At 35.1% G+C, this 25,166-nt stretch overlaps 5 protein-coding genes across 7 annotated transcripts; 1 reads left to right on the plus strand and 4 right to left on the minus strand.

The window, feature by feature from the left end:
* Positions 1–2,260: 2,260 nt before the first annotated feature.
* On the minus strand, positions 2,261–4,741 carry LOC107496236 (probable serine/threonine-protein kinase WNK11). 2 transcript variants are annotated; one of them, XM_052252122.1, is made up of 4 exons: positions 4,472–4,741; positions 4,176–4,324; positions 3,548–4,077; positions 2,261–2,922 (listed from the first exon to the last, which is right to left on the minus strand). In XM_052252122.1, the coding sequence occupies exons 3-4, from the start codon at positions 4,055–4,057 to the stop codon at positions 2,548–2,550; spliced, it is 885 nt and encodes a 294-aa protein (XP_052108082.1). In that variant the 5' UTR covers positions 4,058–4,077; positions 4,176–4,324; positions 4,472–4,741; the 3' UTR covers positions 2,261–2,547. The 2 variants fall into 2 exon arrangements, with proteins under 2 accessions (XP_052108082.1, XP_052108081.1); XM_052252121.1 differs by lacking the exon at positions 4,176–4,324.
* A 1,004-nt stretch (positions 4,742–5,745) lies between these two features.
* LOC127740698 (pentatricopeptide repeat-containing protein At4g19191, mitochondrial-like) lies at positions 5,746–7,966 on the minus strand. The gene is given in 2 exon segments (XM_052252239.1): positions 5,746–6,557; positions 6,560–7,966. Coding segments are annotated over 2 exon segments (1,854 nt in total). The 5' UTR covers positions 7,829–7,966; the 3' UTR covers positions 5,746–5,972.
* Positions 7,967–10,015: 2,049 nt separating this feature from the next.
* Positions 10,016–11,798, minus strand: LOC107496212 (uncharacterized). Its single transcript, XM_016117421.3, has one exon. The coding sequence runs from the start codon at positions 11,633–11,635 to the stop codon at positions 10,088–10,090; it is 1,548 nt and encodes a 515-aa protein (XP_015972907.1). The 5' UTR covers positions 11,636–11,798; the 3' UTR covers positions 10,016–10,087.
* Positions 11,799–12,702: 904 nt separating this feature from the next.
* LOC107496209 (WRKY transcription factor 1) lies at positions 12,703–16,544 on the plus strand. 2 transcript variants are annotated; one of them, XM_016117417.3, is made up of 5 exons: positions 12,703–13,002; positions 14,022–14,666; positions 14,752–14,923; positions 15,010–15,168; positions 15,692–16,544. In XM_016117417.3, exons 2-5 carry the CDS (start codon positions 14,036–14,038, stop codon positions 16,242–16,244), a joined length of 1,515 nt encoding a protein of 504 aa, XP_015972903.1. In that variant the 5' UTR covers positions 12,703–13,002; positions 14,022–14,035; the 3' UTR covers positions 16,245–16,544. The 2 variants fall into 2 exon arrangements, with proteins under 2 accessions (XP_015972903.1, XP_015972904.1); XM_016117418.3 differs by having other exon boundaries at positions 12,704–13,002; positions 14,046–14,666.
* A 658-nt stretch (positions 16,545–17,202) lies between these two features.
* LOC107496198 (scarecrow-like transcription factor PAT1) lies at positions 17,203–20,074 on the minus strand. Its single transcript, XM_016117406.3, has 2 exons — positions 19,925–20,074; positions 17,203–19,224 (listed from the first exon to the last, which is right to left on the minus strand). The coding sequence occupies exon 2, from the start codon at positions 19,048–19,050 to the stop codon at positions 17,425–17,427; it is 1,626 nt and encodes a 541-aa protein (XP_015972892.1). The 5' UTR covers positions 19,051–19,224; positions 19,925–20,074; the 3' UTR covers positions 17,203–17,424.
* Between the last annotated feature and the right edge of the window lie 5,092 nt (positions 20,075–25,166).

Below are 25,166 nucleotides of genomic sequence, written 5' to 3' on the forward strand. Positions count from 1 at the left end.
TTTTGATCACCTACAAATCTTAAATGAAACTCTGATGCGTGACTAATTAGTTATTGACTTGCCAAACTAAAAAGTACGGTAGAAAACCAAATGTCTTACAAAAATAAATACTAAGAAAAAATTATACTTTTTATTTTCTTTATTTTTCAATAAATAAAAAGTTAGAAAATTTCATCTCTTTTTCAATTCAACAATATTAGATGAACAATTTTTTTTCAATAAAATTTTCAACTTTTTTCCCTTCTTCTTTTAAGTTATATTTGGTTGTTGGATAAATGAAAAAATATCAAAATATGTTTAAATAAACACAATTTTTATCTGTATTATATTTATATTATATTATGTATCATATATCAGCTTTAATTTAATCAGTATATTTGCATTTGTCTATATATAGAGACAATTATGAAACTAGAACACACATATATCATGCATGTACATATATATCTTACGCTTTTCTTTTTTCTAATCCTCTAATGGCTTTGTTTTTTTTATTATAATTAAGTCATACATAAAAAAGTTGGTGAGCTATGAAATAGATGCTACATATATTATATAGCTTTAATTTCTATTCTTAGAATTCAAGCAACGACTAATAAAGGGATAAACATATATATACACATATGCACATCTATAATTCGATATACACATATTAGAGCATACTATTAGGGTGTCCATTGTTGACTCTTTGCCTTAGATAAGTATTACCATTTAGCAAGTAACGAAGTATCAAGGAACAAGAATAAAAATATTACCATTATTACTTTCTTTCCTTTTAAACCATGACCCACCGATTTTTCGAACAAATTCTACATTAAAGTATTCAACGAAGTAACCAAGTTGGGTTGGTCTAGTGGTTAGCTCACTAGTCCGCTTAAGCAAGTGTCGGGAGTTCGAATCCCTTAAATGGAGCTCAGTATTGCGTTTAAATAATTAAACAATTTTAACTCAATTCCAAATATAATATATGTATAAACATAATTCGACCATTAATAGAAAGCCCACTACAAACATTTTCGATTATTAAGACCTTAACACGAAATTTCCAACTTACTTTGGCTCCACAGCTGAGTTATTGCATCTCTGAACAAGATCTCAGAAGTAGAGATATTCTATTATTTCTGATCTCAAAAGGAGGTATCATTTTGAACTATTTGAAAATAAGAAGTTTCTCTCGCATATGAAAAACAAACTTACAGACATACTAGAAAAAAAAATCATAATTACATATTTATTATATTTAATATTATGAATTTATTCTAACGATAATGAATACAAAGTTACAAACAAAAGGAAAAAAAAATAAATTATGACTATCTTTGGCCTCCAAACATTTTGGAAAAAAAAAAAAAAACTACTTATTAAAAACTTTTGTTTTCATATTTTTTTTTCTTGTTTATATTATAAGTTGAGTATTTTCTTATCTCATAAGATAAAAATTAAAGGTTTTTCTAATCTAAGATTTTTCATTGTATACATTCTTGAAAACTCAATTATATAAGTTGATGATGTTTATCACAACAAGCTGACAAGCTCTTAAACAATTAGCAAAATTTCATAACATGAGTTACATGTACAACTCATTTTGATATTTTTTTTTGTCACGTTTTAATTTTTGGAATAATTTTTGTTGTGTTGATATTTTAAAATTATTGTTGTCAATACTTAAATGAGAACATTTTTGTTTATTCCTCCCAAAATTTGTAAATGTGTATGACGAATTTTTATGATTAATAACATGATAAAACAGCTTAAATTTACAGGATAACTTTTTAAATTTGCATTTCATAATTACGAACAAATCAAACATTTGTTTTGGTTCAGACCATATGAGAGCTCCTCTTTTTTGTTTGGATATACAATGAAATATAAACGCTTTTTTTGTTTGGATATACCATGAAATATAAACATAATTAGACAAAAATTATATTTAGCCAATCATCAATCGATTAGAAACATATAAAGCAAGATGTTTTAGCAAGAATGCAAACGCATGTCTATTTGTTCATTTATATTTTAGGCAAAAGATCACTATTAATATATTTACCAAAATGCTATTTGTACACTAAAATCAACCCACCAATATATTTGTGTATAAATACATATGCTTTTTAATTCACTTTTAATGTGCAATTGTATTTCAATATATATTTTATATTAGTGACTAATTTTAGTGGCTGATTTTGATATACACTTAGCATGATTAATATATCTAATATGTAATTACATATTAACACTTGTGTATAAATACAATGAAAAATGAATTAAATATAATAACAATAAATTGTAGAAAAATTCCATGTAAGCATGGGATGCTTCTTGATTAGAAGGGTAAGGGATATCATGTTGAGTTTCATTTCAACATTATTGTCTCTACTCTCTAGTTCAGTCTCGTTCTACTATTGAAGTCACAAGTACATCAATGGTATAGTGAAACTGGATTGGAAAATGCATGTGCTATAACAATTAGTCTTAGGTGCAATTACACTTGGAAGCAAAGAGTTGAAGGAAAAGAGAAAAACAATAAAAAAAAAGCTAATAGGTATATTATTCTTCATCATTGTTGAGTTCAGAAAAGAAAGGGTCCTTAAGGAGATCAGTGGCTGAAGGCCTTGCCCTTGGCTGTGCTATGCACTTTTCAATGAATGCCTTCATCTCTGGGTCTGTGACTTTGTTCAAGGATTGAGGCTTAATTCCCATTGTAACCTTTTTATAAATCTTGGCTACACTGTCACATTCACAATAGGGTATCTCCATTGTAACCATCTCAAGCACACACAACCCAAAAGAGTATATGTCCACCATCTCAGTGTAATCTTCCTCATACAGCTCCGGTGCCATATACTCTGGTGTCCCTAAAATTGAATGCGCTGCATGGCTCCGCCCCACTATCGCCGCCAATCCTAGATCACCAATTTTCACCTATAGAAAGCCACAAGAGCAAAATTGTTTTAGAATTTAGTTTGGCGCAATAACCAGGCACATAAAACCAACTAAATATGAAAATAAATAATAATAATAATAACATTGTTATTTTGTTATGTTTCAAGAAGTTGTAACAAGAATTTCTTTATAAAAATCATGGTGATTTTTAATGGTAAGGTCTAGTTGTTGGAAATGGATCCTCTCAATTTTTTTCTCTCAAATTCTTTTGTAAAGTATAATCTCTCATCATTCAACATCTTCTCTTACATGTTTTCTCTTGGTCCCACTTAAAGAGTATATGATAAGAGATCACGCTTTACAAAAAAATTGAGAGAATTCAGAGATGATGACTAATCATGTCATCTCATTTAGGAGCATAATTAAAGCATTCTAAAGTTACAACAATTATCTAATCATAATGAGCTAAAAAGTCTAAAACAAGCATTGCTAGCAGATTGTGATAAATCTAAGTTATTAATGCTCTATCTAGAAACAAAAGATGATTGGTAATGCTTTTATTTGGCCTCTCCTCTTCTCTTCATCAACTTCATCACAATAAATATGCCAATGTTAAAGTAGGGGGGAGTTTACTACAATTCAAACTAGCAAGTGTGCTGTTTACCTGTCCAATGTTCCCATTGACAAAGATGTTGCTACAATTGAGATCTCTGTGTATAATGCAGGGATCATGAGTATGAAGATACTCCAGCCCTTCAAGGACTTGTTTCGACCACTTCTTCAACGCCTTAATGGAAACATGGCGGTGCTTCTTCCGGTATTCCCTCAAATTGCCAGAAGTGCAAACCTCAGTGATGAAATTGATGTTCTGGCGATCATTGTCTTTCCAAACACTATAACAAACAATGATATACTTGTTGCTCAAGTTTCTAAGCAACTCAACCTCAGAGTGAAGCCTGTTTATCAAAACAAGATCGTCACTGAAATTCCGCAGTCGAACTTGATTCCAAGCAACCTCAATGCCTTCTTCTTGATCAAAGGCCCTATAAACCTTCTTCACGGCGCCATAACCAAGCAGATCTTCGTAACGGCCGAACCGGCCAGTTGGATCAACTTCAACAAACGGTTCCCCTTCTCTATCATAGGTGTTTGAGTTCCCAGCACTAGCAGGCATTTTCAATAGCCAAAAGTTTGCTACACAATGCAATAAACAATAATTGTTAATGAAGTTAGTTTTTTTTTTTTTTAAAAGAAAGAAAAAATTGAAATTGCAAATGGAATAAAAAGAATACTTTTTTTGCCCTTTTATTTTCTCTGTTCTGGTCATGAAACCTAAGAATCCGTAGAAAATCAATTTAATACTGAGCTAACTATAGGAGAGAATCAATTCTGATCTCGAACGCAATCGAATGTAGCCGAGTCAATATAAGCAATTATAATTCTGAAGCAATAACAAGAGAAGTATTCAATCAAAATAAAGGAAATGTCGAAGGAAAATCAAAATGAAGTATTCAATCATGCACGAAAGTATGTGAATCATTTCAATTGGAATTCGAATGAAAGGTGCAAAAACAAGAGCTTTAATTACCAGCTAGGGAAAGCAGAATGGTTGCTAAATTAAGAGTTTTTTTGAAACTTCAAGTTGAGAATCGAAAACCCTGCGTTACAAAGCTGAGAGATAAGTAAGAAGGAAAGATGAGAGCATAGCATGCAAAATCAGCAAATGAATCGAGACGATGACTGCGCTTCTTATAGTGCTCCCAAATCTCGGGGCAGCTCACTAAACGACGTCGTTTCACTGACGCGCTAATTAGTTACTTTAGTTTTCTTTTTTTGTTTTCTGTTTTTTTCTTTCTTTTTTTTTTGTGTTTCGTTTCGTAGATTCATTTATTTACCGCTGATTTGTTGGTAGAGAAGTGGAGAGTTGAGAGGTAAAGGGAGAGTGAGTTGCGTGACGTGGCAGATTTTTCATGTGTCACAATCCCTTTTTCGTGTTGTTTCCTCTGTTTGATAATTGATGCGGGATCGAAATGTATGAATCAAATTATGTAATGAGAAGCAGTGTATCTGATTCTGAACTTCACGAGAAGAATGGGGGATGATGCATTATTAAATATAAATATTATTACACTCATCATATAACACAAAAAGTTTTCAGGTAACACCCGTGCTCTAATGCCTAATTTTGACCCTGAATCTTCCACCTTTGCATCCATCAACCCCTCATATATTCAGGAAACTTCCAAATAATACCATTTAGTAGTAGTAAAAAAGGTGGATGCATGTTATTAAAAAAGTGGTTCATGACTATTTTTGGGTGAATAGAGGAGATCTATTCAGAAACTATGGTGCTTGAGTGGTGGTGTTTGTGGTCCGATTATTACCAATTTTGGAGTAAAAATACATCTGATAAGAGTTAAATTAATCTTTTCACCAGCTTTTTCAATGATGCACTAGTGGTCTTGCGCATTGATCACTAACGTTTACGTGATAACGTGGAAAATCCATTCCATGATCATGAAAATAGACATCAAGAACACCTATGAACACCCATTCACCATTTTCTTGTGGGATTTTAGCTATATAATTAGGTTGTGTTTGTTTACAGAGACAGGACACTGAGACACGGACACAAAGACACAAAATCATGTTTGGCAGAGGAGAGACAGTGTGTTCAGAGACACTGAATTAGTGTATTTTATGTCCATCCAGGGACACTAATAAGGAATACAACTTATTTTTCATTCTTTTTTTCATTTTTTATTAATTTTTCATAATTATATTTTTTATTATTATATTTTTCATCTCAAATTTTTTGAATGAAAAAAATGAGAATAAATTAGATTTTCATAATTTGTTCTAGTTTATCACTAAACAGAATACAAGAAGACAAAATTTTGTGTCTCTGTTCCATCAGTGTCTTGTCCTGTTTTCAGAAACAAACGCAGCCTAACTGTATACACGCATCTTAAGCCAGAAACTACCTACTTATTTTAAGACATGAATTTGTTAGTTGGGCTTGTCTAGAATGAGAAGTCAAGCCATCTAGTATGTCATATATATACAAGGCTTCAGGGTGATGTCTATCTTCAACTGTAAAGATATGAGTTTTGCCACTCACTTGGATAATGCTTTGTCCAGGACATTTTCTCACTTGGAAGATATTTCATCTTTCTTCTTATAGCTGCAACTCCATCCCACATCCCAGCTGATGCATATATGTTAGCCAACTCCACGTAAGGAACTGCCACATTGGGCTCCAATTGAAATAGCCGCTCTGAGACGTATTTGCCCATCTCCATCTTAGCATGTAGTTTGCATGCAGACAGCAATGCACTCCATATGCCAGCATCAGGTTCAACCGGCATACATTCAATAATTCCTAAAGCTTCTCTCAGTTGTCCTTTACGACCAAGGAGATCAACCATACATGAATAATGGTCTATACCAGGTCTTATACCATACTTTTGTGTCATCATGTTGAAGCACTCCAATCCTCTTTCAAGTAAACCTCCATGAGCACAAGCTTGGAGAACAGCAAGAAATGTTATGTGGTTTGGTTTCATTCCCATCTGCACCATCACAAGAAACAGGTCCAAAGCATCCTTAACATCTCCACTCAAAGCACAAGCAGTAATCAGGGTTGTCCAGGTGACAATAGTTTTGTTAGCCATATAGAATAGAAAAGCTCCTTAGCATTGCTAAGACTTCCACACTTTGCATACATGTCAATTAGTGCATTACAAACTACAATATTTTCTTTCAACCCTTTGTTAATAGAGTAATTATCAATCCATTTTCCAAGTTCAAGAGATCCTGTTTGACCACAACCTGATATCAAAGCAAGCACAGTAACTAAATCTGGATTTTCACCTGTTGCTTCCATTGTATTAAACAAGGTTAATGCCTCATCCATATATCCTTTCTCCGCATACCCACTAATCATTACAGTCCATGAAACACAAGTTCTGATAGACATGCCATCAAACAATAATCTTGCAGAATGAACATCCCCACACTTGGAATACATAGAAATAAGAGTATTCACCACACACAAACCAGCATCACAACCTAACTGAATTGCATGAGAATGAATTAGCAGACCTTGAAATAGTGCTTTGGGTTGCACACATGCTGAAAGCAAATTGAGGATTGTACTAATATCAGGCAAAAGCCCACAACCAAGCATCCCTGTGTAACAATAAACAGCCTTGTCATACTTTTCAAAATTTGCATATGCTGCAATCATAGAATTCCATGAGATGACAGACCTAATATCACTGCCAATTTCATCAAATACTATCTCTGCTGAGCACAAGTCACCACATTTAGCATACACAGCAATCAAAGTGTTAGCCACAGAAACATCGATATGAACTCCAATTCGAATCGCAAAACAATGCACTGCCTTCACAACATTTGGGTTTTTCAATTCCAAAACAGACTGAATCAAGAACAAGACAGTGACTGAATCAGGATGAATCCCACTATACCTCATCTCACGCAGTAGACAGAAAAACCTGTCAACAAAACTCCTGTGAGAAAAACCTGCAAGCATTGCATTCCAAGAAGCAATATCCCTAGTGGGCATTCCAACAAACACATGGTGTGCATCTTCCAAATGACCACATTTCATGTACATATCAACCATTGCGGTTTGCACAAAAACATTGGACTGAAAGCAGGATTTGGCAACATGGGCATGGATCATTTGGGAGTTCCAGAGACAGGAAATTCTGGCACAGGCTTTTGCAACAAAGGGAAAGGTAGAACCGTTGGGTGTAACCCCAGTTTGCTTCATTTGGCGGAAAAGAAGTAGGGCTTTTTGTGCATGGCCTCCATTCACAGCTTCTCTTATATTGGAGTTCCAGAAGGAAAGGATTGAGAAATTCGAGAAACGATTCATAAATGGTGTAACAGTAACAGCAACAGGATATATGATCATTTCTCATCTTTGAAGTTGAACTTGTTCTTTTGAAGCAATGAGTAGAAACAAGAAAACGGAACTGAACTGAACTGAAGTCAATTGGGTCTTGTTGCAAGCAGAACCAGCTGCGCTCATTGCTGCTAACATAAGAGAGTAGGGATTAATTCAAAAATTAATTCAGTAAAGAAGGCAGAAGAAATTTAATAAAAAAAGAATCCGAAAATTCTACAGGTGCAAGACCACTTCATGTTCATAATCAGGAAAATCAATTCATAAACCAATTCAACAATCAACAAAATCATTCATAATCAGCAGAATAATTCATAAAACCAATTCAACACTCAACAAAATCACGCATATTCATAGTCAGCAAACCCAATTCATAAACCAATTCAACAATAAAATTAACAACAAAAATATTTCAACATTTCAAGTTCAACCTCTGTCATATTCTAATCAGATTCATAAATCAAACAACAATAAAATTAACAGAAATAACATCAATGAATCAACTATTAAAAATTAATATAGAATATTAGAATAACTGAAAAAAAACTACATGTGGGATTTTAACTATATATTACTGTATATACGCATCTTAATCCAGAAACTACCTACTTATTTTAAGCACACACACAAACATGAACTTTCAATACGAACAAAAAACTACAGTAACACAGAAGGCATAAAAGATGCAGCCAATAAGCAACACCCAACTTGATTGAAAATGCACAAATCAAAGAGATAAAAAAATTTTAACCCTCAAAAGATCCTTAAAATTTGAATGCTGTTGTAGGATTTAGAGAGATAAGAATGAGTAAGTACAAAAACTGCGGAAAAAAAATAAATAATAACAATAATAAACAATAAACAGTGTTATGTCCATGCATTAAGTTTGTCTTCAAAATTATTAAATGTGAGAAGAGATAAGAGTGTAAGAACAGGAAAGAAAAGAAAGTTCCAATTTACAACCACAACTGCCAGGTTCAGGGGTTCCTTGAGTAGCATTAAAGACACTGTTTTCAGTTTCAGATCTTCTATTGCACACATTACATACATTACCAGCACCAAAAGAAAAAACCCCCAAAAAGAAATGGAACAACAAAATGGTAAAAGACAAGAAGCTTTGTGACAGGTTCACTTCCACAATCTCTTTTCAACATCTCCACTTTAAGACTAATAAACCTTGGGAACAACTTCTTTGGTGGTCAACTTCCTGAAGAGATGTGTGATCAAGCTCATTCCTTACAACATATTTCTATATTAAATAACAATGTTGGTGGCACCATTCCAAAGTCGATTGGCAACTGCACATCATTAGTAAACTTATATCTCGGAGCAAACTTTTTCACATGATTCCATTTAAATTTGCACTCCTAGTTTTGGATTTCATTAGAATTTATCTATCTTTGCTATAACGTATGCTCAATTAATTGAAATTAAGCAATATTAAACATAACGTTAGTTAATTTATATTACAGGGGAAAATACTGAAGCTTGCAATTACAATTGAAGAAACAAGTTCACAGTTCAACCATTTTGAAAAATCCCTTTTTGAAATCAGAGGGAGAGAAGAAACAAGCAAAGCAGAAACTCTAAGAGAGGGACAGAAAAAGAAGAAACTCACCTCTGATTCCGCGTCAGGGAGGAGGAGAAGCCACCGATTTCGTCCACCGCGTCAAGGAGGAGCACCGCGTCAGGGAGGAGGAGCAGCCACCACCGATTTCGTCCACCACATCAGGGAGGAGGAGCAACCACCGCATCGTCCACCGTGTCAGGGAGGAGGAGCAGCCACCGCGTCATCCACCGAGTACAGCCACCGATTTCATTAGGGAGGAGGAGCAGAACGCAGAAGTAGAAGTGTAGAACGCAGGTCACCACTCGCCAGTAGTTTTTAAGGGCGGTTTGTAGGGCCAGTAGGGCTTATAAAATGTGTTTTTGTAATTTTAGGGTTTTAGCTATATATTACTGTATAAACGCATCTTAAGCCAGAAACTACCTACTTATTTTAAGCACACACACAAACATGAACTTTCAATACGAGCAAAAACTACAGTAACACAGAAGGCATAAGGCAGACATAGTACTTCACAGTTATCACAATATACAATGCCTTCTACGGTATATATACAAGGATTAACTAGGATTTCCCATATAGACATCAGATAACCAGTATCAATTAATCAATGAAGAAGACACAAAATCTTTATAATGCAAAATCTGTCATTCTCATATTGCTCTTTCTCTTCAAATTATAACAAACTATGTTACAACATATTACCAAGGAGGATTAGAACCCTCTCTAACGGATGGAGACCTAGAAACAGTACTCCCATCCCTACCAAACCTTGAGACACTTCTACTAACGCTTCTAGGAGTAGCCAAGGCAGGACTAGAACCACGGTAACTTGCGCGAAGCGATTCATCAACCGAGGTAGAGGACTTTGCAATTGCATTCCTTACAAACTTCTGAGCGGCGGGAGAAAGCGTCCGCATGCTTGGACTAGCACTTCCACCTCTAACAGGTGAAGCCAATGGCGGTTTTTGAAACATCTTCGACCTCTCCCTAATCTTCCTTGCAGCCTCCCTGGAAAGGGAATGCGCTTTTGCATCTCTAGCAGGCGCTGAAGGAATCTTATAATGTGGTCCATCTGCACTACCACCAATATCAATTGGAGTTTCCTCTGGGTCCAACCTCAACGGTGTCCCTTCTATCTCTCCCCAAGTGATAAACGGGGATTCATCAACACCCGGCGCAGGAGAAGGAGTCTTAACAAAGCTATAGCCATTCTCAGCCTTCTTTGCAGATTCCATATAGAACGGGTTTGGAGTCTTCCTCAAATCTTCCAGATCATACTTCTTTAACTTGTCCCCTTCCCTAAGAGACATTGGGGCAGGAGTAGCACCGGCAACAGGCGTATACAACACCTCAACAGTTCCATCATCTCTGGGCCTAGAATCCAATGTTTTACCATGGAACCTAGTATTTGCACGACTTATCTCCTTCGTCATGCCCTTAATTCTAACAGCTCTTTCCTCTTCAGTCAATGGAACCTCACCCTTATCAGCAGGATGATACATCAACAGATTCTTCGCCGTATAGTTCCATCCCTCCAATGTACTAGGAGGCTGATAAGATGTTCCATACCCGTCAGTTATCCTCTCTCTCTTAGCATCCTCGATACCTTTCACATCATCTTTGTTCTCACCTTCCGTCAAATACCCAACCCTCTCTTTCCTCTTCCTATTCACCTTCTCCAGAATCTTCGAGAAGCTGTGATTATCCTCACTCGTATACCTCCACAAAAACTGATCAAGCCCCAAAGAAGTATCAACCCCACCACCACCACCACCATCGCTCTTATTATTCTCTTCATCACCAACATCAAAACGTTGCGTCTTGGGTGTTTTACCATCGAATTCATCAAAAGGTGTGAAATTTCTCATGAAAGTGGAGCCAGGGGTGACAGTGGATCTAAATTCAGAACCGGTTACCTTAGGAACGTCGGAGCCACCACGGCGGCGCTCAATGATCTTGAGCTGGGCGTCACGGATTTGGACTGGATCACCGGTCTTGATGGCTTCGAGCCAATCGAGGCGATCTCGGAGCTTGGAGATGTCGGGAAAGTAGTCGCGTTCGATGATCTTCTCGAGGGCTTCAACGTACGTATCTTCATCGAGTACTGTGGGGTTCTTGGGAGGGAGTCTGGGTGCGATTGCTGCAGAAGATGACGAAGTTGAAGTGTTAGGGTTAGGGTTTTGCAGAGAGGGAGAAGGGGATGGGGAAGAGAGGTGGAGGGGCGAGTGGCCTGGTGATTGAAGCATGTTTTCTTAATTGCGTGAAGAGATGAAGAAGAGGGAACAATGGTAATTGAAATTGATGAAAGGAAAGGTGAAATTAAGATCCTCAATCCAGATCAGGAGCTAGGAAAATTGATTTGTACGAGTTCTCCAGGAACTAGAAGAAACACACAACGCGGATTTTCAGATTTCGAACACGTTATGATAGATTTATATGTATCCAAACAAATTAGAAAAAAATGTAAAATAGTCTTGGCAAAAAAAATATTAACTCTATTTATGAGATTTATTTTTATGGGGCTGATTAATTTCTGTGTAAAAAAATTCAGTGTGATTTTTTTAGTACAGAGGCTAATCACTTAAAAAAATCAGAACCGAATTGGGTGTTTTTTTTAGGAATCTTGTTGTCCTATTAAGGGCAGAAATGGTATTCACTCAAAAAATTATTTCATATATAATTTTAGGTTTAATTACTCTGTTGTCCTTATAGTTTTGTCAAATTTTCAATTAGGTCTTTATACTTTTTTTCTTTTTAATTGAGTTCCTGTACTAAATTTTTTTTTTAATTAAGTCATTCTTAGTAATAATTGACTTAATTTCATAAGGACCCAACTAAAATAAAAGAATTAGTATAGGGACCTAAATAAAAGAAAAAAAATGTAGGGACCCAATTAAAAAAAATTTGGTACAAGGACTCAATTAAAAGAAAAAAAATATAGAGACTTAATTGAAAATTTTGCGAAACTATAGAGAGTAAAAGAGTAATTAAACCATAATTTTAAAAGCATTTAGTCATAGCTTTGTTGTTTTGTTTTAGAGCCCAAATGTTGGGAAGGCCGGCCGAATAATGATTGGATTTGTTAGTAAAAAAAAGAAAGATGCAAGTTTAGGTCCAATCCAAGCCCAAATAAAGCCCAAGCCCAGAGAAAGTAAAAAAAAAGAAGGTAAAAACACAACTAACACAGTTGAGCTAACACTGTTCCGACTAAAAAAATAAAAGAGAGTACTAAAAGTGGTGAAAGGACAAGTCCTGACAGGGAAAGGAGGGAGAGAGGCATATTCTGCTATTCTCTCTCTCACTCGTGTGTGTCTGAGAAGCCAGGCTTGTGAGAGAGAATAGAGAGAAAAAAGAGTGGACTTTTGGTTTCTTTTCTTCCCCATTTGCTTTGTTTTTTGCGGTCAAATTAAATAAGAGAACCATTCTTAGTTGCTTGGATACTTGGATTGGACTCTCTCTCTCTCTCTCTCTCTCTCTCTCTCATTTTTGCGCATTCAATTCAACCAACCAACCAACCAAACCAAACCATTCATCTCAGCTCCTCTTTCTTTCTTTCTTTGTTTCTTTCAGCTCCCGTCACCACTCTCTACACACTCTGCTCTCTCCTCTCCGGGTAATGTCTCCCTCCCTCTCTTAATCTTCCTTTCAATTTCACTATTTCTTTCGTTATTCAGAACAGGATTAATTAATTATTACCGCATCTAATCTAATCTAAATTACTAAAGTCTTCACTTTGCTGCCTTTTACCAAACCAGATGGAATCTTTCTTCCTTTCTCTTTTCCATCTTCCTTAGTTAATTCCCACCTTACAATGTTAAATTTTACTGAAATAATTCAAAATTCATACATCAAACTTGGACCTTCATCTATTGAAATCTGGAATTCAGACTTCATAACTCCTTTTAACGCTTACAATATGCAGCAGCAGCAGCATCTAGCAGCTCTGCTATTTGACCTAGTTTAGAGTGATAATGATTTCAGATGTTTATAGTGAATTTCTGTTTACTGTTTAGTGTAACACACATATAATAATAATCATAAGAACAATATAAACAGTAAATGATAAATAATAATCGCCTTCTCTTCTAATCTTGTCCTTAAGGACTATCTCCTCTCCTGTTTAATGTCAATTATCGTTGATTCATCAAAAAGGGACAAAATTTCAGCTCTACCCCACTCACCCCTTTGTTTTTCAACATATCTGATACACTTGATGGGGGAAAAAGCTATCTCATTTCCCCACCATCACAGGACTATTATTATTTCTATTTAATAGTGAATCTCAATCACACAGCCAATAATTTGGTCACTCCAATAATTTTAACTCATAACATAACATTTAGCTTTTTTTTGCCAAAAAGCAAAAAACACATTACAATTTAACTTGACACAGGATTCTTGGAGCATTATTATCAATGATTTTGCAGCTAGTGTGTGGTGGCGAGTGACCAAGTTTCAATAGTTTATGAAAAACTATTTATCAACCCCACTAGCATATTGTGATATATGTATCCAGAATTTTTCCTCCTTTTCCATATGATAGCTGGTTTAATAGTATTTTTTATTTCTGATACCAGTGCACCCATATTTATGCACTTGACGATAGGCTATTGAATATTTATTTGCTAATAGATTTCAATACATTCATGGAAGCAGTGACAGTTGTTCCCATGGTTTCCTCAGAAGAAACTGCAGATCACAATGTTCCTTATGCTATACCACTGCAGAGAGCAAGTCCTCATAGTGATATTACAGAATCACAAGGGATTCATGGAGCTGAAACCCCTTCGTCCAAGCAAAAGGAAGAAACAAGTATTCCTTCTGCTGTGGCTCAAAACAAAGTGAAGGATTCTGATGTTACTGCTTCTGCATTGCAATCAGATCGGCAACGAAGCACACACATTGCAGCATCAGTTGAAAAACTTGTGCAGAGCCCTGATACACCTTTCCGTGAAAAACGTCATCCATCACAATCTGGTCATGACAGTCCCTCAATAATACGTGAAAGGGTATCAAAAGATGGGTATAACTGGCGAAAATATGGCCAGAAAAATGTTAAAGGGAATGAATTTATAAGGAGCTATTACAAGTGTACGCATCCGAACTGCCAGGCAAAGAAACAGTTAGAGCAGTCAAACGATGGCCAGATTACAGATTCCATTTGCATTGGTCAGCATAATCATCCTAGGCCTCAATCCAGCATCACAAAGCCTGTTGGTCCTGTTCTTCCTGTTCTTGAAGAAGGACCAGACAAGCCCCGTGTCGCCAATGTAGAAGGTGAGACTTCAATTTATTTAGTGTTTTAGTTCATTAATGTCCTTCCAAAAAAAGGTTATTTATAAATATATTTATGGCATCACAGTTGAAGACAAATCATTGAATGAGCATGCAAGTGTACCTCAACAGATGAAGTTTTCACACTCCCTTCAGATTACAAATGTTCCTGCAGCTGATCTGATGAAAGCTGCACATTCACAACTGACCACAGCAAATGACGAGGTTCACAACAATGACTATCCTGACTCAAAACGGCAGTACGTTATTTGACCATTGTGAAAAATGCTTGGCTTGTAAAATGTGTGATAGCTAACCTTTTATTTTATCTGCTGATTTGTAATAGGAAGACAGACGATAGTAATATTGAAGTCAGTGTAGCTGACAAGTCAACTTGTGCGTCTCGTGTTGTCGTTCAAACTTCAAGTGAGGTTGATTTTGTAAATGATGGGTACCGTTGGCGCAAATATGGTCAGAAACTAGTTAAAGGAAATGCAAATCCCAGGTACAAGTTAGCTTTCATGTCTATGATGTAACTGTACATCCATTTTTACCTGTGTTGTTATAGGCATTTTGAAGTTTAGTTGAATATGGTAAATGCATTTATAGCTATGGGCCAGCCTGAAAGGTGAAAGCTCATCACAATAAATTGATTGCAGTTGCTGTCTATTTCCTTTCTTGAAAGCAACAGAGTCCGGTTATGGTAGTTCGTTTAATAGCTTTTCAAATTGTGTTCTACCTGCACTTTATGCTAGAACATGTTCAATTACATTTTTTTGCCAATAATCCTATTGTTCTGAATTGCTATGTTTGTGGATTCATGGCCAAGTTAATCTAGCTGCTTCGTCTTCTCCTTTGAGTATGTTCATAATGGTGACTTTTCATCTTTACTACCTGTTGGCCACAAATGTTTTTAACGAAGCGTTTGATTTCTGTCTCTTCGATTCTGTTTGAACTTCGGAAGTATGCATGCATTCATCCAGTAGGTTTTAATTTAATGTGTTCTCCATTTTTCTCCACTTCACCAGAAGTTATTATCGATGCTCTAGTCCCGGATGCCCTGTCAAAAAGCATGTGGAAAGGGCCTCTCATGATTCAAAAGTTGTAATAACTACCTATGAGGGACAACATGATCATGAAATCCCGCCTGGAAGGACTGTCACTCATAATGCAGCTACAAATGCTCAAACAACAACCATTAATGGCAAGCCAGGAACCAATTCTGTATCAAATCCTGTTTCTACAGATACAAGAGGAAGCAGATCAAATGAGAAAGTAAATGGCAACTCAATTACTAAATCAGAGGCTGGTAAGAGTCCTGAAAGTAAATTAAATGGGCAACAACAACAAAAAAATGAAAATGCAGTTGCCAAACAGGATTCTGTTGGTGCTAACATCACATGCCAATCAAATTCTGAAGATCCATGTCGATCAAAATCAAACGAACAGCCGAAAGATGATGTAGAAACTAAATCAGAAGGAAAGAACGGATCCCCTAATCTGGTTGTTCATGATACTCCTGGTCAAGAAGGTCAACTCAAGAAGCAATCAGCATCTGATGCAGAAGCTGTCCAGAGCTAAATTTGCAGTGTTATTTTTGCAGCTAGTGACTGAAGCGAGTAGGCAATGACATAGGTTACACACAAATATTTATGGGAATATGTTTCCTATTTCTACTCTAACTTCTCCTTTCATATTTGGGTATCTGCAGACTGACTAAATATGCAAATAATGATTCTTACCGGATTAGATATCAATTATCATCACTTGTATACTATTTGTTAGTAAAATAAGGAAACTGTACATTTTCATATACATGTATAAAACGTTCTATGCTTGTAATATACTCCTCAGAAGTAATTCTTGTTTTGTGCTTTCTTATTGCCCTTTCTTTCTTAATGTAAGTAGTGGTTTGTACAATGACTTGCAGAATTGTGGCCTTTGGATAAAACAATGATTCTGTGCTACTTCTCTTATGGATTGTTCAAGTACATGACAAACCACATTGTTCATATTAATAGAGGAAAATAAATAATCATTGGAAGTGGTATAGAATTGTTTATAAAAAAATTTATCATGCCCACACTAAAAATCAGTTATCAAATTGATCACTACGTATTTTAGTATATTCACATATTTTGTTTGATATATTTTTAACGTGTATTTATACTCTAGTATATATATTTTATGCAGCGACTAATTTAATAACCCTTTGTGATTAATATATTAACTTAATCTTTTTTCTCACAAAGTAAATTTGTTTTTAATTGGAACAACATTCATGCTAAGCTTTTTAACAGTGTCATGTATGCATCTTCCGAATTCTGTCACTAGTATTCTTTTGTCAAAGTCAACCAAAATAAGTCAAGTTCCAGCTAGTCAACTTGTTCCATCACTAGAAGTAACATCAGGACAACCCCTTAAGTACGCACACCAATTGTAATTCTATCTTATGATTTATGAATAACAGGAACATAAAAAGTTAATCAGATTTCAAGTAAATCATTGTTGTGCTGGGAGATAAAGAGAATAGAAAAGATTATGAAAAGGAAGATCAATATTGCTGATAAGAAAATGCTATAGCAACATTTCTTGTTAAAATTCTTGAACAAAGAAAGTGCAGATTCAGATTGGATTCAAGTATACCCTTTTCCCATTTAGCTTCTACAACCTAATGGAACTAGAATAAGAACAGAATAAGAACAAGAACAAGAACAAGGAGGTTCTGCTTTGTCCTCCCCCAACACACAATTCCCAGTTCTCATTTCCATGCACAAGAGGCAACCAAATCTCTATTCATCCAACCAAGATACAATGCTCCATCTCTCTCTTCAAGCCTATATCTATCACTGTAGTTATCAAGCAGTTTCTTGATGGTACCATTCACCAATGAACTCAAAGGGTAAGGACTAAAACCAGCCATTGCAAACCTTGACCTCCATTTCCCAAGCACTTCATGTCTTTCCACTCTCTCAACCCCTTCACATGCTATGATGTTAACCAAATCCCTTGCCAAGCAATGCTGCTCCACATTGATCCTCTCTTTATGTTCCCTCGGAAGAGTCACGTCTATCGACTCGAACATGGCTGTGTAGTAGTCCATAGTTTCGAGGAAACGTGGAAAGAATGCAGCTGTGTTGGTGTTGGATTCTTGCTCCACCAATGTCACCACTTTCGGGGATAGGCTCTTGACCAGCCTCAAGAGCCTATCCCTATGATTCAGGGTGCTGACACTTTCATCTGGCATGTGATGTAGCATGAATGCAAAATTCACTGCTAATGCCTCGCCCGGTCGAACACCAAGATTATGCAGCTGAACATCACAACCAGATATAGCTGCAGCATGAAATTCAAATGGCACTTTAAAATGCTCTGCAAGCTTGGACAACCTCTTTCCCACAATGTGCAGCCCACCACCGCGCGCATAAGCCGATGTTGAATCATCAATACCTGTAATTCGGATGTGTGGTGGTCCTCCAGGCCTAGCTGCAAAAGCTTGAATCAAAGTGATCCACTGGCTCCCTTGAGAAATTTGAAAATCAATTATGTGAACTCTGTCTTCATCCTTCATAGCTTCTGCGATTGCTCCATTCGCAGACATGTATCCGAATTTGAAGTAGGGGCAAACCTCATAGAGTATGTGCATATAGGAGAGGAGCTCAGCACTTTCCGGTTCCTTGCATCTCAAGGCTCTGTAGATTGAACTCCCGGAAGAAGACAACCGTGCAACTAGGCCTTCCAACATGTATGCTCCCAACCTTTGAATCGGTTCGCCAGATACAGACACCATCTGCCTCAGTTCATCCATCAACCATTGTGCCATTAGCAGATCATTCTCTGCAATCGCTTTGGCACACACGACGAGTACATGCTTTAAGTTCTTGCAAGAAATTGCCACCATTGTTTGTCTCCAACTGTCCATCTCGGATGACATGAAATCAGTTGCATCCTTGAATGAACTGTCATAACTATCAAGATTATCACAATCAGGACCAAACATCACACTCTCCAGCTCTCTCAGCTTGTGCTTGAAGGTACTTAAATCGTCAGTTATGCACGAACCACTCATAGGAGATCCATAGTTATTGTCAGGTGGATATGACTGAGATTGAGAATCTTGAAGAGAAACTGGGCTACCATTTGGTGAGAAACTAACAGTTGAAGGAGAATTGTAAACATTAAAACTGCCGGTTGCGGATGATGACTCCAATGTGCAGTAAATTTCAGAAGAACTTTGATTAGAGAATCTGCTTCCAATACCATGGCCTCCATCATTGTAATACTGATGATGATTCAGAGCTTGATATTGTGGCATGCAGTATGCCTCAACCTGCTGCATTGGTTGATAGTACATACTTGAACTTCTATGATGCTCTGATGCCTGCATTCCAGAATTGATAACAGACTAGCTTCAGTTTGCCACTTCTAGAAGGTTATACTTCGAGAGTAATCGAAAATCCTCGAATTTCCTTTCGCAGAATCAATTGTATTTAGTCCTGGAATTGATTAAGGATAAGTCTTCCAAGAGGAGGTAAACCACATAATTTACATAACCTGTTGTCTGCATTGAACAAGCAGAACAATTCACAGCATCAGTGCTATCTTTCGAATTTCATTCAACATCAATGCATAGAAAGAGACAGAAAATCCACAGCTGAAATTGAAATATTCATCCTTTTGGAAAAGATTAGTCAATTTTGTTCTTCAACTACCGTGTATTACCAGCAACTTGACTCTCTTACCAAGTCAATCACTTGTCTTTTCCTAAGTTTTTTCCTTCTCTTTCTTAATAACAGATAAAAAATTAAATGGAATCAATCTGTGAAAGTTTCAAAGAAACTGCAAAAATTAAACCAATCGTGCAAATGATTGGTTTTCCTTGGCCAGAAAAAGAAAATAAAAAAGAAGTTATTTCCAGAATTAAGCAAAGATAAGAGACAAATAGAAAAGAAATGGGAATAACAAAGGTAATCATATAAACCTCTCCTATAACAGTACTCAAATGCAATATCATTGAAAAATTTGACCAGTAAATAATAGATTCAATACAAAATGCATGTTAAAACTCAAATCCAAACACCTCATTGCATGAACTGGTGAAGAAAAAAGCTAAATACAAGAACACAGACACTGACATTTCAGTAAATGCAAAAAATTTAGAACTTAGAAAATCCACAAGCAAGAATAATGAACTTAACATACAAAGAGGGAAACAAACTGTTTTAGTTGTTGAACATTAAACCAGTTTGTTTGTTTCTTACCTTGCTTTGAAGAAATTCCAAGGTTGGAAAACCAGAGTGGAGTAGAATCTCAAAGCATAGGCTCAAGAGAGAGAAAGAAGACTATTTCCAATTACAATGAAGAAAAAAAGGCTTAGGAATTTAGCAGTGGCAATATAAAAATAATGTATGGGAAATTGCCCATCCATTTTTATAGAAACTACATATCAACCATTTGCTCCATAGATATCATGCTCATCTGGCAAATTTGTTTCACTGTTATGACCAAAATACCCCTTCTTAATAATGGTGTAATTTTGGTCAAATACATACATTAATGCAGCTTTACATTTCTGTGACTCATGTGTCACAATCATGAGAAGATTCATGTCAATTTCCCTTAATTATTTTTCAGTCCTATTTTTCTTATCTATTGTTACACCCCTTATGGTTATGGACCCTTCTAGTTAAGGAGTATTTTGTAGTAACACAAGTGCTAAAAGAATTGCTTTAATCATGATGCCAATTTTAGTGACTAAAGATGTCATAATCTTATATGCAAGATTATGTGTTTTAATAATTAAATGTATATTGTTTTGTGTAAAAACATGTGTGATGTAAGTGTGTAACTCTTGTTTTATTTAAGTCTTAATCTTCATTTGAAAGCTGACTAGGAAATTGCTTTGCCATTTGACCCCTAACCATTGATAAATTTAAAATTGGAGTGTATATAACAATTATATGAATGCACCACACTTTATCTACCTCTAAATTGGCCTTTTGTGATTAAAGAAAAAGAATGTATCTAACATGAATAAGTTTCGCCAAGTTTTACTATCACTAGAAGGTCAGAAACATGCAATCTATGAATGAATTAAAATACCTTAACCGTGTTTAGTAATAATTTTTAGATTATTATTATTCAACCACTCCCTCATATTTCGTTTATTGTATAATATACATGTATTTTATTTTCACTGCAAATGAGATATATATCTACTGTTTTGGACAAAAAGAACGTAACTGACCAAGTGATTAAGGCTATAGCCGATCTCACAGAATAACGACTGAATACCACAATAGATACGCCACTATATTTCATAATCGCTGAATTCCGGCAAATAATACGCCATAATAAACACTTAATGCCGGCAAAACGGCAGTCCAAAAGGGCAAAGACTAAAAAGGAGAGGCAACTACGAGATAAACACACAAAAAACTCACTTTTTACTTCATATACTACTGATTTTAGCATCGGAATGTCTTGAAGGTTGTTCACTCATTCGGCCTGGTTTTGTACTTGACGAAATTGGATTTTCTGTCTCTACCTCTTTAATTCGTGATCTCGCTTTGAACTTGAACAATCTAATTTAAATTTTCACATATATCTCGTTTGTATCTGAATATAGTTTAAACAAAATTGACTTATCTCATTTATACTTTAAACGAAATAAATAATACGATATAAATTGATAAATACTATATAAATTACATATTTAAATAAATAAAACATTTAATTTATTTATTTAGAAAAAAAAAATCCTGTACAAAAGGTTGTGATTGAATTGATGAAAAGGTGGGGTGTTGTAATCTGAGATAATGACCCACACGGTTGAATTGGGTTTAGTTGAGTTGAGTTAGATCTTAGAAGAGAGAGAGAACCTTATATATACTATGACGTAGGAACTAGCAAGTAGTGTCTTACACTTCAGCTAACATCAACATGCACTTGAACATTTTTATTGTAATTCTAGTTAATAATCTTATGATAAACTTGCATATTTATTTTATTATGTGATATCATACACTATTTTGCTTTTAGCACTTATTCTCCTTTCATAATCCATTGAACTTATCTAAAAAATATCATGTATATGTTAGCACATCTTCTCTAATATAAATAATTACGTGCAAAACGTCTTATCCTAATCCACTCAAGTAATTATGATGTAGTCCATGGAAAGTTACTAACTAACATTATTGGAGAGTGCACATTCCTAGCTACATGAAATCTTTCTTAATAATTTCGTCTTTTACTTATCACAAAAAGATTGGTAGATAACACATGAAAGTAGGTAAAGTGTATTAGTAATAAACAATCCGTGATAATTATGTTTCAACCATTTTCTTAATAATTGTTTTTACGTTAATGCCAAACATAGTAGATTTGCTATAATACAAATTTGATTAATCCTATAAAATTTTAGAAACAGCTAGCTCTATATAATAGATATTTTTAGGAGCTATTCAGATAAAGACGTTGAACGTTTTTTTATAAAGATATTTTTTAATAATTAAAATTTAACACATATAATCGATTAAATCGTATTATTTTTGTCAAAATTATACTAGACAAATTGATTTGACTGAAAAATAGTGAATTAAATCTTGATTGGTCTAAATTAATATTATTTTTTTATAGAAAATAACTAAAATACTTCTATTATATATATTAATTTTGAAAATTCTAAATTTTAATCCTTTATTTTTCTATCATAGGATTAGGATTTATAATTTTAAAATTAATATATATATATATATAATAAGAGTATTTTAATCATTCTCTATAATAAAAATATTGTAGTAATTTTTTATAAAAAAATAATATTAATTTAGACCAGTTCAAGATTTGATTCACTATTTTTTTTGTTAAATTAATTTGAAAATATTTTAAACGTCTTTATCTGAGTGATTTTTTTTATATATAGTTATATACATAATGCATTCCAGAATAGGAATAAAAAAATTATTAACTTTTTGAAAGAAAGAATAAACAAACGTATTGTTTTCTCTGAATAACTGACTTTGAATCCACGTTTTTACACTATTATTATAATCTCACACTTAAAATAAACTGACCGTTTTTAAAGAAAACAAATATAAATTAAACTAAAATATAAAAGACAAATTAAAGCAAAGATCAACTCATGACTATGTTTTTTATTATTGCTACTTGGCCTTACTGCCACTATTATTATTATTATTTATTTAGGTCCACCATATATCACAACTTTATACGCGTGCTCTTATGAGATTGCTATATTATCATGTTCTTATTGAATCAAATTTTGAAAGATATCCATTGCACAAAACCCTAATATATTCTTTCTCTATTAAAAAAAAAAAAACCCTTAAAATTAAAGATTAAAAAACATTGAAGGGTTTGCTTTGTTATAATTTAAACTATTACACGTCCATTCTTGAAAATCATTTCCCTCCTATTGATGTGATTTAGCAAGTAATTTTACCCCTTAAATATGCTTTGTGGAATCAAATATAACAAAGAACCATAAACTAAAGGGGAAAAAGGGGGGAATCTTGTTAATACTTTGTCCTCTTAAAACTCCCAAGTGAGTGTACATAATGGCCCACACTTCTTATCTTCAATATACCCTTTAGGCCTTTATTTTATTCGCCAATTGCTCAAATCTGCAATTTTCTAATTTTTTTCAATTAATTTAATAAAGTATAATTTTTTATTATTCAATATTTTTTATATATATTTTTTGGTCCTACTTAAATAATATAAAATGAGAGATTATATTTTATTAAACAATCAAAAAAATTTGAGAAAATTTATTTTCGAATTTATTCTTCTATGCGCCACGGATTGTGTTCAAGATCGGCAAATATTAAATATTTTGGATCTTGTACTTAATTTACCTTCTAGCTCAACAAGTGAAGAAGTCAAGAAGGTAAGGTTGGGATATATACTTGGTAAGAGTTAGACTCCAATTTTTTAAGGATTTGAGTTTGCTATTAATATAAGGCTAATTCTATGGTGCCTGTAACTTTGGTACCGAAATTGCCGAAGCTACTTTTTATGGTAAGTTTTAAATATTAAAAAATTGTTTACTTTTATATTTGAGAAAAGGACAAATTAGTCCCTGACCTTTTAACCCGCGGACATTTTTGTCCTTGACCATTGAAAAATACATTTAAATCCCTGACGTCTTTGAAAATCAGACGGATCAATCCCTCCGTCCATAACCCTCCGTCAGATCTGCCAAAAAAGGTTGACCTGGCTCCCCCTCTGCTTACCTGGCTCAACGGCGTTCCCACGTGACACGCTAGTGGGATGGATCTTTTGAAAACGGGACACATAAGTCCCTCTCACTCAAAACGACGTCGTTTTGAGTGCTACCCTAATCCTAAAATTCATTTGGGTCGTTCCTTCATGGTGGTGGCTGGTGGTGAGAAGAAAAGTTGTTCAGATTTCAACAATGGCTATGAAGGGACATCATCAACTTAAAAAAGAAGCGTTAATGGGCATCATCACACCTCACACATAACAGAGATCATAATCATAAGCTTCTTCCGCCATAAGTCTTAGATCCTTTGCTTCAGTTCTCATCTCCATGGCTCCTTGAGAAATATATTATCTCTATCTTCCATTCCTTTTTCTTTTATCCCTTAACACACATCATCACCCATGGCGGGTGGGAGGCTCTTCAGCTCTGCCTTCTACAACACCAACAACAGTAACACTGTTCTTCTTCATCAGAACCAATCTTTCCAACCGCTTCCTCCTCCGTCCCTCTTCCTATCTTCATCACTTCCTTTTCTCGGTCTGTAATTTTCTTTCCGTCGTTGACCCCTTTTTTTTTCTTTTTTTTCCTTGTACTTGTTATTGCTTGTTGTTCTGTAATGGTTCTGATGATGTGATCAAAGTTTGTCACATCGAATCATTAATCTAAGTTAGCTAGCTAGCTATTTAATCCACTACAACAAGAATTTTCAAAATATTATATTTTTATATTCATCAAAAAAACGCACTCACCAAAGATTTGATTGGTTCAATCTTATTATCCAATTAATTGAATTGTTTAAACGAGCCATGTTCAATTGTTCATGTTAATTGATCAGGTTCTCGATCCATGGTGAGCTTCGAAGATGTTCCAGGAGGGAAGGGGTGTAAAAATGGTTAGTTCTTCTGGACATGAGGAGGACGGGGAGGAGAGCATGGAGGAGTACTTGACGCAGCCGGCGGAGCAAGTTGAGTTCCCAGAGAAACGACCCAAACAAATTTTAGGATTAGGGCATCACTCAAAACGACATCGTTTTGAGTGAGAGGGACTTATGTGTCCCGTTTTCAAAAGTTCCATCCCACTAACGTGCCACGTGGGAACGCCGTTGAGCCAAGTAAGCAGAGGGGGAACCAGGCCAGCCTTTTCCGGCGGGTCTGGCGGTGAGTTATGGACGGAGAGATTGATCCGTCTGATTTTCAAAGACGTCAGGGATTTAAATGTATTTTCCAATGGTCAGGGATGAAAATGTCCGCGGG

The sequence above is a fragment of the Arachis duranensis genome, chromosome 7 (genome assembly GCF_000817695.3).
Source record: "Arachis duranensis cultivar V14167 chromosome 7, aradu.V14167.gnm2.J7QH, whole genome shotgun sequence".
NCBI lineage: Eukaryota > Viridiplantae > Streptophyta > Magnoliopsida > Fabales > Fabaceae > Arachis > Arachis duranensis.